The sequence below is a fragment of the Euprymna scolopes genome, chromosome 2 (assembly GCF_053919585.1).
Source record: "Euprymna scolopes isolate OS-2025 chromosome 2, ASM5391958v1, whole genome shotgun sequence".
Taxonomy (NCBI): domain Eukaryota; kingdom Metazoa; phylum Mollusca; class Cephalopoda; order Sepiida; family Sepiolidae; genus Euprymna; species Euprymna scolopes.
Genome location: NC_136483.1, coordinates 149,423,607 through 149,444,685, shown reverse-complemented (window position 1 = coordinate 149,444,685; position 21,079 = coordinate 149,423,607). Strand labels below are relative to the sequence as shown.

Here is a 21,079-nt window from a genome sequence, read left to right as displayed (position 1 = left end):
TTTCTTTTCCGCCTTCCAGCTGTGGGTTCAAGCCTACCTGCCTATTATCACTTTTTTTTCCAAACACCCGGGCAACGCCGGGCAGCCCCGCTAGTATGTATATAATCAAATAACATTATACATAATACCATAAGGCGGAGCAAATACCATAACAAGGGTCCGGAAAAACATCGTATTCCACATCGTAACCTGAAAAAATCGTATCCTAGGGCAACCGTATCTGAGGTTATACTGTATATATATATACACACACACACACACAAACACACAAACACACACACACACACACACACACACACACATATATATATATGCATATATATATGCGTATATATGTATATATATATATATATTGCTCTTTATTATAGTGTCTTTTTAAAAACATTTTATTGATAAATTTTAAATTTAAACTCATAATTAATCATTGTTAAGTTGTCCTGGGACTATTCCAATTAGTGTTTATAAATAAGCAATCGTTTTCTTATAAATTGCATTCATTCGTGTTATGCTTTTCAGTAATGCTTTTTTCCCCCTTTCTCTTTTAATGTTTCTCATTCAGAACAGATCGAACTGTAACCGAAGACATCGAAATCCTTGGCTGGACAATTCCAAAGAAAGTCAATTTGGTCATTCCTATTTACAGCATTCATCATGATCCAGATATTTGGCCACAACCAGAAAAATTCGATCCGGAAAGGTACAACTTATCTATTACTAGTGGAGATTCGATATTAGTCTGTCTGAAGCCGAAACTATACTTTTACTTCTATTAATTATTTGGCCTTTGGACCAAGATCACAGTGTAGTATCTGCTTTGATGCTACACTTCACCTTTTCTGTCCTGGCTCAGTGGGGGAGAAACCATTCATGACTGAGACAATTTTTATTTTTGTTTCTATCCAGGGTTCCCCCTGTTTGGGGAACTGGATTTACCCCTGTACGGCACAATCATGTTGACACACTGGTTCTCGCCAGATCACTGAAGTTAAGCAACGTTGAGCCTAACCAGTACCAGATGGGTGACCATTTGGGAAGGCTAGACGCTGTATGTACCTTCTGGGAAGGTTGGGCGAAAAAAAAAACTCACTCGCTACAGGAGCATCTACAAAGTTTTAGATGGCCTATGCCCCTCCAGGAGCTCAAGGCTATGGGTTTTGGTGGATTTACCCCTACATTTAAAATCGACCTTGTGTTTAACTCTGCTCTCGTGGGGAGGCAAATAAGTAGGAAGTGCACTATTGTGCTATCTTTTACCTTTGCTGAATTCATTTGAACTATTCCAGACTAATATACTACCTTTCAATGTCTAATTAATAGGGTTTCAGTATATGTTCTATTATCATGATACTATCCTGACAGGCATTATTCCCTCCTTTAGGAAATAGCATAATATTCTGTTCTGTTGCCATTAAATCATCCCCTAAGGTATTCCCCCTATTAGTGAAGTATATGTTCGTTCGTCAGGATGTCACTCTCCCAGGGATTATATTCTCTTATCCCCACTTAAAAAGACGCATGCACATTCATACACAAGTTTCAGTGAGGACCAACGGTAGTTGCCAGCAAGAATTAAAAGGTAAACTGTTGTTGAAATAAGGCAAAATTATTTGCAACGATCACAAAAGAGTTGTCACTCAGACTCCAGGGAACACCAACAGATTATTGCCAGTGAGAAATCACGGACGACGACCTGTGTAAAACTAGTGAGTGAATATTGATGATGATGATGATGATGATGATGATGATGATGATGAAAAATTGCAAGAGGGTGAACTAGTAAGAAGCAAGGAATTTAAAGCAATAAATGAACAAAAAACGAAACATAGGTGAATTGAAAAGAACATACGCGTCCAATTCAGTAGAGACTTATCAGAGGCAGTGGACAAGAAAAAAAATGTGCGACGGTAGTCAAATTGTGACTTGAATGTTGGGACAGAAGTCCTAAAATGTGCTGCATAGGAGCAAATGCTCTGGACAAATTAAAGGGTGGAACGATAAAAGTGTCGCCCCTAAAGATAGAAACACTTCATCTTTATTTTAAAATTTTTATTTAAAAAATCAATTCAGTTAACTTGATTATATAGTAGAGCTGACATCTATTCAATGTAGCCGCCTTCGCATTAATCACTGCCTCGATACGAGTCTCCAACTGAGAGCATTTCTTTTCCAAAAGCACTGGAGGGAGCTCAGGGAATACTCGACAAATGGCGGCGATCGGGTTGGTTTTGGTATTGTAGGAGGTCATATTGGTGATGTTCTTGACGTATGACCAAAGAAAGTCGTCCAGCGAGTTCAGGGGGGAAGAGGGGTGAGCAGTAAGAGAAGGTTACAAAGTCGTAGCATTCCTTCTGAAACCAAGCCTGGTTTTTTTTTGGACTTGTAGGCCAGCGTCGAGTTCTACTGCCACATCCAAGGTCCGCCAGCGGCCACCTGATTGTACCAGGGGATCACCACACTCTTCAGCACATCTAGGTACACTTTGGTGTTGACTTTCAAGACGACTTTGAAGATGTGGGGTGGCATGATGTGGCCCTCACTTGAAACCACACTAAAGACCATAACCGTGGTCGGAAACTTGTTTTCATCATCCTGGGCACGTCTCTGTTATTCGTGGCAATCCAGCGATGCATTTTGAGGGTGTTGGCAATGGTCCTGTTGTCATAACTTGGATCAATAGAGAGCTTGTTGAACATTATGTCACTTTCAGACATGATAGAAGGCTCCTATCGCTCTTGGGACTTGTACACAACTGGCCAACTAGCAGATGGCCAGCAACAAAAAAAAAAAAAAAAAAGAAAAGTGACTTTCATCAAACGGAATGAAATCATGTCGTCTTTTTTAGGGTGACAATTTTATCGTTCCACCTTGTATGTAAAGTATCACATTGATAAAACGGCTGGAAGTTCCCTATGTCGACTGTGTGAGCAAAAAAGTGAGAATGTACAGCACCTCGTAAATAGTTGTGAGAAGTTAGCTCAAAAGGAGTACAAGAGGCGTCATGACAAGATTGCGAAGAAGATCTATTGAGATATAAGCAAGAAAAGAGGGTAGAAATGCAGTGAAAAATTGTACAAACATGTTCCAGAAGGAACAGAGGAGAGTAATAATGTGAAATTATTGTGGGATATGAATATCCAATGTGATAATGTGATTGAAGCAAGGTGAGCAGATTTAGTCTTGTTAGAAAAAAAAGGAACAACAGGCAATAGTCATTAATAGTGCCAGCTGATGTGAATGAGGTTGAAAAAGAAAAGAATATCGAAAAGTACCAAGACTATTGAAAATAAAGATAAAAAGATTTTGGAAGTTGAAGAAGGCAAAAGTTGTACCTGTTGTGATGGGATCCCTAGGGTGTGCGATAAAAAGGGTTTGACTAGTGGATTGAGAAACTTAGGATTCATTGCAATGCTGGAATACTTCAGAAACTGCCTTGTTGGGAACTGTCAGAATCTTGTGAAAAGTGCTGGAAAACTGAGAAGATGTTGATAGCTTATAGTCATTCGTTATGATCCGCCTATCACTATAAAATCGTCAATACCAACAGCCAGAGACAAAATGTGAAAAAATAATAATAAAAATAGCCTGAAAAGAACCACAAAACCCTTTGGTTGGTTGGTTGATTTTGTTTTACGGCATATCAACCTTTTTCAGGTTATTTAATGCCGAATTCAGTGATTTTGAAGAACAATATTTTATATATATTATTCCTTAATTTGAATTTTTTTTTATTTTGAGATGAGCATTTTTTTTATGTTAATTTTATTTTTTTTATTTCGGACTATTAGTCTCATCTTTATTAGTTGTTTTTTTTTTTTTTTTTTTTTTTTGTAACCACCTGACGAAGGCCAGAGGAAGTTGGCCGAAACGTTGTGAACCAATAAAAAGATTGAAAAAAAAAAAACCAACAACTAATAAAGATGAGACTAATAGTCCGAAATATAAAAAAAAAAAAAATAAAAAATAAAATTAACAATATTTTAAGAGAATATATTTGTTTTTTTTTTCAAGTCGGTTTCTATTTAACTCATAGTTGGGACCCTAACAGGTACTACCAATCCGAATTAAATATATCTCATTGGTCAATGTATCATTAACCCACCCAACAACCCATAAATCTATATTTCCTAATCCTTTTCACCTTTTATGCTAATACTGTTTCCAAACTCTACTACTACAATCAAGCTCTGTCTACCCCTAACCGTCTTTGGTATGACACCGAAATTCATCCGCAGTAAGGGTCCCAATTTGTTAGCTTAAGAGAGCTTTGAGGCTCTTCTCCGTTCCCGGACTGGTCGAAGCCATATGTAGGTATGAGCAAACCAGAAACCGAAAGTCGTTTGACTGAAGACGTTACTCTCTACTTATACTGCGGAAGGTAGAGAATTCTTGTTGCCCCAGTTTTTTAATTATTCAACAGTTTTAACGAAATAACCTCTACGTAATTATTAGTGTAGGTACATTTTTGTTCGTTTTTTTTTTTTGAACTTTGTAATTTGTAAATGTTTATGCGTTAATCATAATCTAACGACAGTTAATTTTATTTTTTTTTTATCAATGAAGGGATGACGATTCTATCCACTTTTTTTTAGGATAAGTGGGTCCTTGATAATTAAAATCACACTATTAGATTATGACGATAAACCTAATCGTTTTTACGGCTCCTGTTGACACGGTAGCAGTTCACTCCTAAAAACTCAACAACAATGGATCCGCACGTTATCGCAGGGCTTCTGGATAATGACGATAACCCTAATCATTCTTTAAATGAGTTGAAATATTTATGAAATTTGAACTTGTTGGGGATTTGTATAATTCTCCTGAACAATAAATGAAAAAGAAATACACTACGAAGTAAAGTAAAATAATAATTTATTTATACGTTAAAAAGAAAGGAATTACTTTTTTATGCACAAATATGGCAGTCTACACAAAAAGGAAGAGAGAAAGATAGTAAAGAATTAGGAGTGTGAGAGGAAAAGAAATAGATGACGTGTTGCGGGTGAGATGAGAGAAAGAGAGAGTCAAGCAATGTTACTTGGTGTGTGTTATACAGCCTGTTGTGTGTGCTACCATGGCCACCTAGATATAGAAGGCCCGTCAACTAAAAAATGCCTGCAGGCAATGTAGGTAAGATTTGTCGAACTGTTACTGTCGATACTATGCGACGGCATTTAAAAAAAAGAGTATTAAAACATGTCAAAAAATAAAAGAAAGGAGCCCAATTCGATTAATAATGGAACTGAACTTTATTCAGTATAAAATATAAATATCATCTATGTAAAATTACGTTATTTTTAAGCAATATACAATTTAATACTAATCACATGTGTTGGGGATTTGTATAATTCTCCCGAACCATAAATGAAAAAGAAATGCACTAGAAAATAGCGTAAAATAAACGTTTGTTTATTTATGTCAAAAGGAAAGAAATTACTATTTTTGTGCACAAAATGCAGCAGTCTGCACAAAAAGGAAGGGAAGAAGAAAGTAAGGAATTTGGAAGTGTGAGAGGAAAAGAAATAGACGACGTATTGCGGGCAAAGTGAGGAAAAGAGAGAGTCAAGCAATGTTCCTTGGTGCATGATACAACCTGTTGTGTGTGCTACTGTATTCGCTCTGCGTGCGTGCTATCAGCACCCCCCTCTCTCTCTCTCTCTCTGACAAAAAAAGTTCTTTTTGGTCTTATTTCTGCCAGTTTCTGAGGCCTCTTAAAAATATGATATTTTTAAGAGGCCTCAGAAACTGGCAGAAATACAATGAAAATAAAATAAGAGTGCAGGACATGTTTTTTTTTTAAACAAAAAACAAAATTCTCCAAAACCGTAAGGTTCCGGAAAAGGTTCTAAAGGGTTCTGTGAGAACAAGCAAGCTTTACTGTTGATGTTTTATTTTATTTCGTATATGCAACAAGATATGCACAATATAGTTTTGGTTTTGGTAATATTGCAATATAGATGTGGTTTGGTGGCTAGATTTAGTAAATAAATACATAATTCGACAGTTTTACAAAAATATAACTATTAACTTTTAATGTAAAAAAGTTCACAAACATCTTTTTCTAACCACCAAATTAAAAAGAAGCCATTAGAAAGTTTCATCAGATGTTCAGGTTTGATAGGCCGAGAGTAGACTAGAGATATTTCTTTGAATAATGGCGATAAAGAAGCACTTATAGAGCTAAAGTCAATTGATAATGATCTTTGGTGAGTCATATCAATTAATAGAGCTAGGTGGGTGAGGAATCCTGCTTGACAGGGCCAACCGACCCACTCGTCTCCACGGTGGTTGGTTAGAATACAAGAAGACTGGCGTATTTTGATTGATTGTGGTTTACTGCTGACGTTGCTACATGTCCAGGATTTATTGCTAATTCTGAATATCAGGAAGCTTCATCAAATGTCCCCCTAGCTTGGCAGGCTGGGAGCAGGCTCAAGGCGTTCTTCGAATAGTAAACATGGAGAGGGTCTCATAGAATCAGGCCAATTGATGATCATCTCCGTTATTGCATGTCATTAGTGGTAATAGAGAGGTGCTAGTAAAGCAGTGGCAATTCACGGTGATCCCCGATGTGGGGAGTCATTAACAAACCAATGCTTTTGACGAAGTCCCGCGTAGCGGAGCCAATAACTTCGCTCGTTTAAACCACAATCGGTTAAAATACAAATCTCAAGAAAACCAATGTATATCAATCGCTTGGGGTCCTCCGCTGATGGTGTTACATATCGAGAGTTTGCTACTGATTCAATTACTGATGATAGTGTAAAAGTGTCGAAAAGTCGCAACGATTTGTTGTTTCAAAAGGGAAACTGTCAAGGCACCGAGCCATTTGGCATCGTGATGTAATTACGTCTTTGTTAACATTTAACTCTAAACCGAATGGAACTCCCTGATTGAGGATTACAAATGAACAGTATGGATTTTTATTCTCGGCCTCCAAAGTCAACAGAGATTAGGTAATTCCTGTAATGACATGATCCCTGTTGATTGAAGTGTAATGCTAGTTCTATGCAGTTCTAGGAGGTCCACCCTCCAAGGCTTTGCTTTCTCTCTTTAAGAAGGGGTTGCTTTTTTTTTTTTTTTTTTTTGCAGATTCAGAGGGCTCTGACTTTTTCAATCGCACTTTCCGACACTAGTGTCACAGTTCTTGCAGTGAGGAAAACTAAATACCCATTATGGGCTTTATTTAGCACTAGCCTGGGGGCCCGGCGTTTCCCGGGTGTTTGGAGGTGTGTGTTGAGCAAAACAAAAGTGGTAGTAGGCAGGCAGGTTCGAACCCGTGACGTGAAAAAGAAAGTGAAAGAAAATCTTACGTCTTACCGTTACTCCATGACGCGACCGGAAGTTCGGAACGTTAAAATTAGACAAAGTCAATCCAACCGATACGATGACTTGCAAAAATGGCTCGCAAGAAATCGACCCCTCCTTGTAGAAAACTGCCTAGTTGATGGTGAAAGAATTAATCTTTTTGGCCAATTTTTCGATATTTGTCGTTCGAGATGTCGAGCTTCCAAGTGATACCGATCCTGTGAAAATCCGTCGCCTATATGGAAAGTTTTAGGCAGACATACATGCATACATATATACATACATACATATATTAAAACAGACAGGTGAGATTTATATTATAGAGTAGCCCGGCGTTGCTCGGGTGTTTGGAGGTGTGTATTGAGCAAAAAAACAGTGGTAGTAGGAAGACAAGCTCGAACCCGTACCGCGAGTGAAGAAAAGAACATGAAAAAAAAGTGACGTGTTTACTGTTGCGTCTATCGCTAAACCGGAAATGACGAATGCTTGAATTAAGACTAGTCAATCGAAAAGAGAGGATGACTTTCGAAAATATCGGCGAAAAAAGTGACCCCTTCATGTAGAAAAGTGCCCAGTTGAGGACGAAAGAATTAATGTTTTTAGCCAATTCTTTGATATTTGTTGTACGAAGGGTCGAGGTTCAGGACGATATCGATCTCGTGAAAATCCGTTGCCTCTGTCGAAATTTTTAGACATACATACATACATACATACATACATACATACATGATGATTGCTGCATCTTTCCAGATGATCGCTGTCACATTGAGTTCTCCCAATCTCGTTGTCCATGCCATCTCAGATGACTCTGCATTCCCGTCGCGTATTTGTACATCTTGAAGCAGATGTGACATACAAATTGAGCAATTTCCACTGAGTTGACTTTCTCTGGAGGTTGAAGGGTATTCCTATGAACAATCACATGTCTTCTCAAACCATCAGTAGACTTGCAAACTTTGCTGCATATTAAACAGATCGTTTGGATCGGACTAATAGGTGCAAAGTTGACCCGAACAAGAGTTTTGTGCGACTTAAGGTAATTGACGTAGCCAGCTTTTGACAAAAGCACTCGTTCGCAAGTGTCGCATTTCCAGCTCTTTGTGTCATGCTTAAGATCATCAATTAAACAATTGCGAAGCGCTCGCGTCAGATTGCTGTGCGCCTGCTTTCTTTTCTCTAGAGCATTACAACTTTCACGTACAAGCCTTCGCCACTTCATCCTTTGCCAAGTAAGTTCTTCCCATGTGTAAATGTCGATTTATAAGACTTTCAAATTATTATTTGTAGAGTCCCTGAATCTCTTCCTGGGCTTGTGTTGAAGGCGCTTACAATTTTCCAGCTCCCCGTAAAAAAATTGTTTTGGCAGCCTACAATCTTTCATTCGAACCAGGTGGCCCACCCAACGCATGTGAGATCTGATTACAAGGGTCTCAACACGAGAGCAACATGCTCTCACAAGGACTTCAGTATCGGGTACTTGTGCTTGCCACTTGATGTTTAAGATACGTCTCGAGCATTTTTGGTGAAATCGTTCAAGCCATTTAATGTACCTTTGATGCAATGCCCTTGTCTCCGATGAATACAACAGTGTGGTTAGCACACAGGTCTTGTAAACGCAGATCCTAGTCCTGTCTGTGATGCCACGATCAGACTGCATTCTATTCTCCAAACTTCCAAAAGCTACAGATGCCTTCTGAATTCGCCTGTGGATTTCAGTGTCGAGACAGCAATCTCTCGACAGAGAACTACTAAGGTAGACAAACGAATCAACTATTCCTAGTCTAGCACCACATACATACATACATACATACATACATAATGATGATTGCAACGTCTTGTCAGACGAGTGCCACTCCCTCAGACACGGAAAGTCCATGAGCCCGTAAATGACTTTAGTCCTGCCTGCGAATTCACACGCTCAAGCAGACATTACACTGAAGACGGTCACTGGTATACATACATATACATACATGCACGCATACATACATATATACACATACATACACATGCACACATACATATCACACAGATAGATATACATACATACACAATACATAATACACATACCCAGACTTACATATACATACATAAACATACACAAGACAGTCATTGGCATAGATACATATAAATACATAAACGCAAGGATACATATATACACATACACACATACATATCTATAAACATACACACATACATACATATATACATACACAAGGCATAATACGCAGACATACATATACACACATGCATGCATACACATATACATACATAATACATACATATATTTAAACAGACAGGTGAGATTTATGTTATAGAAGATTACTGAAATTTTGTTTAGTAAGAAACATTAATTTTTCTTAACTCATTACTTATGCTTTTAACCACCTTACTTTTTTATGAAACTTTGATACGTATGGTAAAAAAGCGCGAGAAACAAGATGAAATATAAATTTCATATAGGAATAAGCGAGATATTAGGTGATCTCATATGACATGACTGGGAGGATACAATTGAGATGAAATCATTTCTCTCTGATAGGTTCATAAGAGTAGTGGTTGATGAGCAGAAATCAGAGGCCCACAGTATTAATGCTGGAGTCCTCCAGGGGTCCATCCTGGGCCCAACTCTCTTCATGATATATATCAATGATCTCCCAAAACACACACTTAAATCATTCGTTGACATCTATGCTGATGACACGACCATCTATGGCAACACATCAAAGGCCGTGAATGACAAAGTTTTCTCTAATTATCTCTTCTCTGATCTTGAGCGCGTGGTACAATGGGGGAAAAGGTGGCTGGTCACTTTTAATGAATCCAAAACCAAGCTTCTGTCTTTACATCATCAACGCTCTGATCCCCATCTGGCATCAATTGAAATGGATGGCTCTCGTCTTGGGGAGGCTCCATGTTTTGACAAGCTTCTGGTTTTGACCTTTACTCCTGATCTGAAATGGAACATGTACATCAAGTCTGTTGCAAGGGACGCTGGGAAAATGGTGGGATCCTTCTACCGCTCCAGAAGATATCTCATTACTGATGCAATTCTCTATCTATATAAAAGCCAAGTACATCCAATGATGGAGTACTGCTGCCACATCTGGGCAGGAGCTGCTAAAAACAGCCTATCCTGCCTTGACAGAGTACAAAATAGATTTCGTGGTTTAGTGGGGGATGCCCTTTTCTCTTCCCTGCAACCTCTCTCCCACAGAAGAGACGTTGCGAGCCTGTCTTTGTTTTATCGTTATTTCCATGGCAGGTGCTCGTCTGAGCTCTAATCCCTCGTCCCCCCTCGCCAATCTTTCACGAGAAATACCTGTCTAACTGAAACCACTATCAATAATTTTCCCCACACTTTATCTGTGCCTAAATCCAAACGTAGATTCCATGAGCAAAGCTTCTTTCTTAGAACTGCACGCCAGTGGAACTCTCTGTCGCTTGCCTGTTTCCTACCTGACTACAGCTTGGACATCTTCAAGTCCAACATAAACAAACTCCTGACAAACCGCCCGCTTAAGTAAGACACTCTATCAAAACCCCCAATACTAATGATTACTACAATACTATCTCATTGATTACTGTACACGCAATAACCCTTATCCCTGAGAGGCCTTCGGGCCTTGATAAGTGGTGAACCCCATGTAAAAAAAATACAGGAAATCGGTTAATTTTTAAGTGGACACATATGAGATCAACGAGAGGTAATGGTTTGAACCAGTTATTCAAATCATATATACTAAGAGTATACACCCTTCGCCGTCGCAATAGAGTCGATATGTAAAACAACATTCACTTCCGCTGCTATTCTTAGCATAATAACGATTTTAATGTTTTATTTTTCTTCTCAGATTTTCAAAGGAGAACTCAGCTAAACACGCGCCCTACTCTTATCTTCCGTTCGGCGCAGGCCCTCGCATGTGCATGGGGACGCGATTTACCCAGTTGGAAATCAAGATGGCTATCGTAGAAATCCTTCGAAATTACCGTCTCGTTCCAAGTACGCGAACAGAGGTGCGTGACTATTGTTTATTTTATTTATGTTTTTTTTTTGCTTGACTAAGCCCTTTTTCTTTTTCAGCCGTATCTATGGACGGTTAAATATATTCCCTATACAGAATATATTTAACCGGAGGTTAAATCAAAATACTGTTGTAGTATTGCAGGCCGGTAACAACCAAGATAAACACATTGGTATAATTAACAACAAATTGCATTCGCAAAAGTATATTGCAGAAGTACACGTCATTATTCTGGGGTCATAACTGCCACGAACCGCTACCCAATAAAGTGTTAGATGTAACTATATTTATAGTCCTTGGGTATGTTCATTACTCTTGAAATAGGTATACTAACTCAGCCCATAACAGGTACTATATATAAAATTCAATGCAAAACTATTTGAAATAAAAATAAATAAATAAGAAATAAAGAATATTGACTATAAAAATGAAATAATAACATAATAAAAAGTACCTAACATGCAAATTCACAGTCAACTTCGAAAAAATAAATAACTTTATTCTATTTACTGATTATTCGTGTGTGTGTGTATATATATATATATATATATATATATATATATATATATATATATATATATATATATATATATATATTTAAATTCGACCGTTTTGGATTTTACCATTTTTTGATTTTTACCCTTCACCGGACTATCCATTCATGTGAAATCTTTTTATCATTTTTCTTTTGCCTCCTATTCCCCTTACCTCACCCCCTTTTTTTTTTTAACCAAGTAAGATCTTTGACTTACTTGTAGTTTCATTAAATACTTTTATATGCAAAATCCGATCCTGCATTTTGCTAATTCCTGCCCTCTGATGAGAAGGAGAGTATTTCTTCGAAACTCCGCGGATTAAGGACTATCCACTTATCTTGTGCTTCCTATTTTAAAATTAAATATGTTTTTAACTCTTTTTCAAGATGTCTTTTAACATATTTTATTAATCATTTGTTCATATATATATATATATATATATATATATATATATATATATATATATATATATATATGATTTAACAAAAAAGACGTATATATGTATATATATATATGTATATATATATATATATATATATGATTTAACATATATATACCATATATACATATATATGTATATATATATATGATTTAACAAAAAAGACTTTCCTCGAAGTATATCATGAAATTCTGTCACACACAGTAGAACACTATGCAGAAAGACATTTACGTAAAATATTTATTGATGAAATAATCAAACAACATTTCATCTTTTATTTTAGATTTCAAAGCCCAAGATTTTATTGATTTTAACAATCAATATTTTCTCTGCGGATTCATCATCTAATATAAGACAAGATTGCGGTTCATACAGAGTGACCCCCCCCCCAAAAAAAAGGGCCCCAACTATAATTAGGCCCCGTTTCTTAGTGTTTTGTCCGAATGAAATGAAACTTTGATCATAACTAGTTTATTATATTCAAAACATCACATCAAAACACTAGGGTCATTGGCCTTTCTTTTTCTCCGTTCTATAGCATATGTTTTAGATGGCCTCCAATTTAGCTTTTGTTTTTTTAGGGTCACCCTGTAGTAAAAAAACGCCTAAAAAAATTCCAAACTGGAAATGGATTCGATGTGGGATGTTTTGGTTTCTTCTGAATTTTACCTATTACATTGCTATGCATTTTACTCTTTGAGATTTTTTTCTAATGAGTCTACGTAAGAAACATCCAGTATTGACATACAAATACCGGTTGCTCCACCATGAACGAAGCAGGTTGTAAATCTACCGAAGTTTTTCTTCTGAACAAAAATGATCGATTAGATGAATAAACTTTTGGATTTAGGAATCCAGCAAGATGTTTAGCTATTTATGATCTGTTGTTATCTTAACAAATATCGAGATTCTGACTTAAAAGAGTTGTTTGCATACATAAAGAACAGAAAATATACGCAAAATCGTACATTTTCACAAGCGTATATATATATATACACTGCGTATCAAATTATTAACGAGGTGACATTTTTTAAAATCCATGAAACTTTGAGAAAGTACTCCAGTCAGAAAATAAAAGTATTTAAAGCAGTATTAGCCAAACTATGGCAGACGATAGGAATATATGTTGATTTCAGTGTGTCAAGTTATTAACGAAGTTGAGAGAAAAAAAACACAATATACCCATAACTTGTTTATTGAAGTAATTTTCAAACATAAAATGAACTAGGAAAAATGCTTAGAACACAATAACTACATAGCAACTTCTACGTTGACATAATTAGTAGAGGATATGTGATCCCTTTTTATGAATGACTTGTAAAAGACTTTGGTCCAGAGAATTAGTCAAATTTGTGATTTTGTCAAAAGTTATTCCTTGCGATACCTCTTGGAGAGCACCCCACAACTCATCTTTGCTCTTAAATTGGCGTCCACTTGGATAAAGGCGTTCAAATCTGGTGAATTGGCAGGTCACTCCATCTTCCGTAGCCCAGAGAACCCCAGTTGTTGCAAATAGTCTTTGCTTTTGTTTGCTGCATGCGAGGGAGCATTATCCTGCATAAAAATAATGGTTCTTCTGAACGTCAACCTTTGCTTCTTCAGCCATGATACAAAGTGCTCCTTCAGAAAAACTATGTAAGCATTCTACATCATTTTTACGCTTTCTGGGACTCTCCATGGGCCAACTAAAGTACCTCCAATAACCCCAGCCCAAATAATTATCCCACCACCACCTTGTTGGCGCCTTAAACGCTGATGACGATGTCGTCCATCTAGGACCCATCCCTTTCTCCAGCCATCTGGGCCATCAAGAGTGACACGCACTTCATACATGAACAAAACTTTGGAAAAATCCGTTTTCATGTTGTCCTCTGCTCATTTTAATCGGTTTTGTATCTGATGTTGCTTTAACAGACTTTGCCACTTCTTTCAGAATGCAACATCGAGTACTTTTTGAGATCCAGCTTTGTCAAAGACTTCTCGACTTGTCTGCCCAGGGCTCTTAACAACTTCACGTTTAATTTGGAGTAGAGAACGTCGTGAAATAACTCTAGATTTATCTTTATCAGCTCTCTTACGTACCTTTGTAGCGTCCCTTCTTCACAGTTCTTCACAGTTTGATGGTACCTTCCTATCATTTTCGATATTTCGAGGGTAGTTTTACCTTTTTCTGAAGGATCGACGTTGTCTGGCTGCTTGGGGTGTTACCAAGTCGAACGTGTCATATATCTGGTCCATTATCTCTTCTTGTTCAGCAGATGTCTTTCGTCATCGGTGATACGTTTCCGAATTTGATTTAGATGCTTATTGTGAGTAAATCTTGAACCTTCAATTATGTAGACCATCCGCTCGATGCTTTTCTGGACATTTCCTAGTTCCCACATTGTACTATTATTTTTGTGTACTTGGAAAAATACCTTTTCATCAGGTAAATACATCTTTTTATGAACTATAGTATTTGGTGGGTTCACCTGTTTTGGCAAAAGTTTCTCGAAGACCGGCCTAATTTTCCTCGCGAACATTAACTCTGCTGCCGACATCTTCGATGGAATGCTTTCATTATGCGTAAATCGGTAACTTGTAAAAACTACTGTCGCGTCTTTTCTAAGGGCGTTCCTTTAGCCTTCTTCAGGACTCGTTTCAGCGTGTCTACAAACCTCTCTGCCTGACCGTTCGATTGGGGATGATAGATTGGTGTCGTTATGCGGTTAAGCTGGAAATCCTCGCAGAAGCTTTTAAAATTTGCTGAAGTGAATTGTGTGCCATTGACACTAGGCAATCAACCACACCAAACCTAGCGTACAATTCGTGAAGAACACTGATTGTAAAATCAGTCGTTGGGCTTTTCATCGAAATACCTCAGGCCATTTTGAAAAACTGTCTACCACTATTAAATAAGTTTCTATCCAGTGGGCATGCGTAATCTACGTGTATTTTTTGCCATGGGTAGTCCGCGTTGGGCCAAGGGCTAAATTGTATTGGGGGCGCTTTTGAAGCCAATTCGCATCCCTTACACGACTTAACCTTCTATATCAGTGTCCATCTCTTCCAGTAAACGTAGGACCTCATGAGGCTCTTCATTCGCGTAGCCCCAGGGTGCCCCGTATGGAAATCATTTAGAATTTTCTTTTGTAATGTAGCTGGGATTACTACTCTTTCTCGATACAACAATAGCTCATTGCACATAGAATAAGCTTCCACTGCCGATTCATCCGATTGGATTTTTGTTTCATTTCTTCGATTAAACTATCTTCTTCAGCCTCCCTTATTATATCTTCCAAAGTGACTGGTAGTTCCTTGATCGTATTACATAGTATTTGTGTATAGTCATTTTCACTTTGTAGTGACGCTATTACTGTGTCTTCCAGCCGTTCCCTTGATTTTGGGATCAATCGCGACAATCCGTCTGCGTGACTTAATTTCGCAGATGTAAGAAATTCCATACTGAAATCGTAATTCAGTAGACTAGTTCCCCATCTTTACAGTATGTTGGCTGTGTAAGTTGGCAGACTTTTTTTAGAGCCAAAGATGGTTATAAGCGGCTTATGGTCAGTTTGTAATTTAAATTTACGACCGTGTCAATTTTGTAACACCGAATATGATCCCCAGTGTTTCCTTTTCGATTTGAGAGCAATTCTTCTCGGCAGGCAGTAAAGTTCTTGACGCATGGGCGATCGGTTTAGTGGGTCCATCAGGCATATTTTGTAGAATGCACGCCCCGATCCCATAAGAACTTGCATCAGTTTCGACAATAATCTCCTGTTTCAGATTGAAATGAGTCAGGGATAAATCTGACGTTAATACATCTTTTAATTTCTTAAACGCTGCCTGGCACAAAGACGTCCAGTCCAATTTTTTGTCCTTTTTTAATAGTACATTCAATGACGCACGCAGTTCATACATGTTCTTAATGGACGTTTGATAATAGTTCGCGAGCCCTAAAAAACTCTGCAATATAATTACATTATGAGGTTCTGGCATGTCTTTTATAGCTGTGGACCTCTCTGGATCGGGTTTCCTCCCGTCCTTATCCATGATATGACCCAGGTATTAATTCGTTAAAAAAAATATCGCATTTTGCTTCTTTCAATGTGAAGCCGTATTCTTTTATTCTGTCAAACACTTGAAATACATGATCTTTATGCAGTTCAACATTTTGAATACGCATAAGAATATCGTCCAGATAGCCTATTGCAAAATCCAAACAGCTTAGCAAAGTATCGATTACCTGTTGGAAAATTGTAGGTGCTACTTTTATACCAAATGTTAATCTATTGAATTTATAAAGTCCTTTGTGTGTTTAGATACACAAAAGTTTCGAGCTATCTTACACTTGTGGTATTTGTATGTACGCCTCGCTTAAGTCTATTTTGGATAAAATTTTTCCGTAATTTAACTTAGCGAATATTTCGTCTGGGTTTGGTAGTGGGTAGTGATGGTCCTTGAGCGCCGCATTCAATCCGGTCGAGAAGTCCGCGCATACCCTAATCTCTTTAGATTTTTTTTCACGTATACGGTGGGGGCTGCTCACTCACTATAGTTAATAGGTGTCAAAATCACAGTGTTAACTAGTCTTTTCAATTCTTCTTTAATTTTTTCCCTCGAAGCGAACGGTACGCTCCGTGGCTTTTTGAATATTGGTTTTGCTTAATCCAGCAATTCAAATCTCGTCTTTATTTTTGTGCAGCATCCAAGCTTTTCAGAGAACACACTTGGGAAAGATTTTTTGAAATCTTTTTTGAGTTTGTCAGCTTCAGCCGTTATGTTTTCAACTTTATGACAAAAATCACTGTCTGGCGAGTCCCATAATTCAAATTCCTGAATCTAATCGGTCCCGAATAAGTTCGTTGCGTTCCTTAGAACGAAAACGTTGAGCTTTTTGTCGTTCTTTTTAGTGACACATTAATAACTACCCCGCTCTCAAAATTTATTTTTTTCACCAGTTACCGATCTTGCGATTTTATTCGTCTTTTTCATCGTGGGCTTTCCTATTCTCTTCCACGCGTGAACATTTATAACTGATAAATCCGACTCTGAATCGAGCTACAGTTTCACTTCTTTATTTCTAATTCTCATCGTAACATATTTCCTTATGTTCTCTGGTTTATAGCATTTATTTAATATTGGTTATTCTTTTCCATTTCTGTGCGAAAAAGAAAGGGTCCATTTTTGCAGTTTTTACGCAGCTCTTTTTTGCTACTTTCGCTCTGCAATATGAGACCTTGTGCCATGCTTGCTTGCATAGATCACATGTTATTTTCCTTTGGTACTGATATGCATTGTACCTCTGAGGTCCTCCACATTTGCTACAAGGGGTCCTAGGATGTTGTCTCTCCTGATAATTTTGTGAAGGGTTCTTTTTGCGTCTTGGTTGATAATTGCTGGCGGGCGAGTGTCCTTTATTTTTAAAGCGTATTTTTTATGTGAGCTATACCTGCTTCCTCTATGTTTCGGGAATCTTGCTTCATTGCCACGAACCGCTAACAATCTTCAGCCAGTTTGTGAAGTGTCAAATCAGGTTCTAATTCCAATTTGGTTAGAGCACGACGTCTTATATCGGCATCTTTTGTGGCTATCAAACCTTGTATGAATATTAAGCATTTGAAGTTTTCCGCCGTTAATGACGAAAATTCAGAATCATCACAGTGCTTATTAACTATAGACGCAAAAGTCGTATAGTCCTGACTCTCCTTTTGTGTAAGATTCATGCATTTCCATCTTTTATGAAAAAGGCTTCTTTTTGGACAGTATAACTCCATTAACAGTTTGAATGCCTCGTCAAACGACAATTCGTTGGTTTTTCTTGGTAAAATATAGTCCACGAATTTGTTATGTTCGGATGTACCTAACTTCCGTAACAATAAACGAACCTTCTTTTGATCCGTCCATGCACTGCAATCAATCCACAAAAGGATCTTCAAATCTTCTGAAATATGCCTCAAACGTTAGATCTTCCTCAGGAGCATAGTGAAATGTATCAATAGCTGACCAGATCGCATTTTGTGAAAAAGCCGTGCTGGTTTCTTCTCCACTGTCCTTATTCACTAACCCTTGCGTTATCAAATCCATTTTTATTTGACTGGTTTTGTTGCTCTAAATATAATTTTTTCAATTCCAATATTTGTTTGTTCATTTCTTTATTTTCTATTTCCGGTTTTTCCTCGAAGTATTTCATTAAATCTAACTGCTTTTTCAATATTTGTTCGTTCATTTGTTTCTGTTCTCTTCCCTGTTTTTCCTAGAGATATTTTCTTAAATTTAACTCTCGCTCTTCGTTTTGTTTCTGTATTGACAATTGTTTCTCTTTTATTGCCAATCGCTCTTCTCGGAACCTTTTTCAAGTTCTAATTGTTGACTTTGGTGGAATTTCACCATTTCTATAATTTGTTTTGCAAAATCGTCCATTTTTTTCTTTTTGGGACGGTGTGGAATTACTTAATATGACAAAATGAGTTTTTTTTCAGAAACAACACAATTCGTTGATTTACTTTTCCTATAGTACCAACTCTATAGAAAAAGAAAACTTTACAAAATTCGTACCTGGTTATTTAATGAATATTTCTTTCGTGTGGCAATTTTCATGAGAAAATAACTCGGCGTTTGCATTTATATAGAAAGCAATAGATTTCGTTTGTCATTTTCAATTTTCGTAACGTATAGGTACAGGGTTCAATTCCTTGTTGACTCTACACATTTTTCCTCTTTTTTCCTTAAAGAGAATTATTTACTGATCTGTGGAAGAGAGTTTATAGCATTTATTTAATATTGGCAATTCTTTTCCATTTCTGTGCGAAAAAGAAAGTCCTTTTTTTGTTAACACTTTATTTGTCATGCTTAGCGAAATCGTTTTTTTTTCTTCTTCGAAGTGTGGTCCTGTCGACCAGTGAAAAATTTATTTTAATCGGATTAAAACCAGACGTCTTTTTTTATTTATGCGAATACTCACTTTAGCCAATAAAATAAAATATACTGTCATTTATTTTGCAGGAGTTTTTTTCTTTTCCCAACGCTAATGCCTTTTAACTATACGACGTATTAGCGAGCCATGCTTTTTAGAACGACAAAATCTTTTTTCAGCATTATTTGTTTTTATAGAGATGATTTTATGATTTGGTCTCGCAATTGTCTTGAGTTCTGTTTCAACTCGTAGTTTACGCTTTTAGCAAGATAAGCAAGATAAGGCTTTTGACGACGTCTTTGTAAAATCCTTTTGTCGGCAACAATTGTTGTCTTTTTTCGAAGTGTCCTTTATCCCATGTTTGTGGATTTTTACGCTCGAATGTTGGTTTTGTTCCCAATATAGACAAGTAATTTTTCCCGTCCTTCACCGAACTTTTGAAGAATAAATACATTTGAAGTTTCGAATTTCCCCAGAGCGTAAGAAAATATTATTTCGAATTTTTGCGAGTGTTCTTTTTTCTTAAATCCTTTTAGTCGTCAAATGTTGTTTTCTGTTTTTTTTTTTTAGAATGAGTCCTTGCCCGAATATTCGTCATTCAGTTGTTGTAAGCAATTAGTGTAGATTGATCCGGGAATTTCTTGAATCATCCTCGTCAGCCAGTTGTTGTAGGCCCATGGTATGGGTCACAAATGAAAGAAACCACAAGTAGTGTAAAGTGTATAAAATATAATGCTATTTATCATAAAGAATACAGGAGCCACTAAAGTGGTATGAGAGGAACGTGTTCGTAGCATGCGGTTAAACATGGTACAATGTCTCCATTTAGTCTCTGAAACCAGTGGTATTCATAGGACTGGTTGATTCTACTTAGTTCTCAAATAGGGGTGGTTTGTACCCCACAACAATTATATATATATATATATACATATATATATATATATATATATATATGTATGTATGTATGTATGTATGTATATATATATTATATTATATCGTATATATTATATATAATGTATATATTATATATAAATATAATATATATATAATATATATAATGTATATGTATAATATATATAAAATATATATAATATATAATGCATATAATATATATATAATATATATAATATATATAAAATAGATATAATATATATAAAATATATAATATATATAATATATAATATGTATATAATTTATATACATAATATATATAATATATATATAATATATAATATATATACAATATAATATATAATATATATACAATACAGTTTGGAGTATAGATTTGTAATTTAAAAATTTTTGAAAAATTTGATATACTAATATTTATAGGAAAATCTTATGCAGATGGAAAAGTTCAATGTGTAATGAATTATCTTTAATTTGTATCCTTTGTGTGACAAATAAATTTTGTAAATTGTAATTTGCAATATTTTAAGTTCTTTATATATATATATATATATATATATATATATATATATATATATATGTGTGTGTGTGTGTGTGTGTGTGTGTGTGTGTGTGTGTGTGTGTGTTACACCCCGTTTCATGAAGTGGTGTGCTCATTTCATGAAATGAACAAATATAATTGTTGTCCAGTACATGAGTTGAGCAGTCATGATGAATTAAAAAATAACAATAATATATGTCAGTCTGCCTTTTATAAATATACCTCTTTTAGTTCCAATCAAATATTTGTTATCCTCAACTGATAATACCACGCCTACCAAGTTTAGGGGATCTCTTTTGCTACAATTCAATTGCAAAACAGGCACTGACACACTGTCACTAAAACCAATTGCTCGCAGTGATCTAGTGACTCGTACTAACATTTGTGTTGTTTGTTGTTGAAGAGCAAGCTTTGCTTTCTTTCTTGTGC

At 36.4% G+C, this 21,079-nt stretch overlaps 1 protein-coding gene across 3 annotated transcripts in view; it reads left to right on the top strand.

Moving 5' to 3' along the window:
- LOC145297559 (cytochrome P450 3A24-like) overlaps positions 1–21,079 on the top strand; it is a 192,551-nt gene that overhangs the window by 142,333 nt on the left and 29,139 nt on the right. For 2 of the 3 annotated variants that reach the window (XM_080143568.1, XM_080143576.1), the window contains 2 exons: positions 560–697; positions 11,157–11,319. In XM_080143568.1, coding sequence (XP_079999694.1) covers positions 560–697; positions 11,157–11,319 — 301 coding nt within the window. Of the gene's footprint in view, positions 1–559; positions 698–11,156; positions 11,320–21,079 lie in introns of those variants that run through there. The other variant, XM_080143585.1, reaches the window with a different exon arrangement.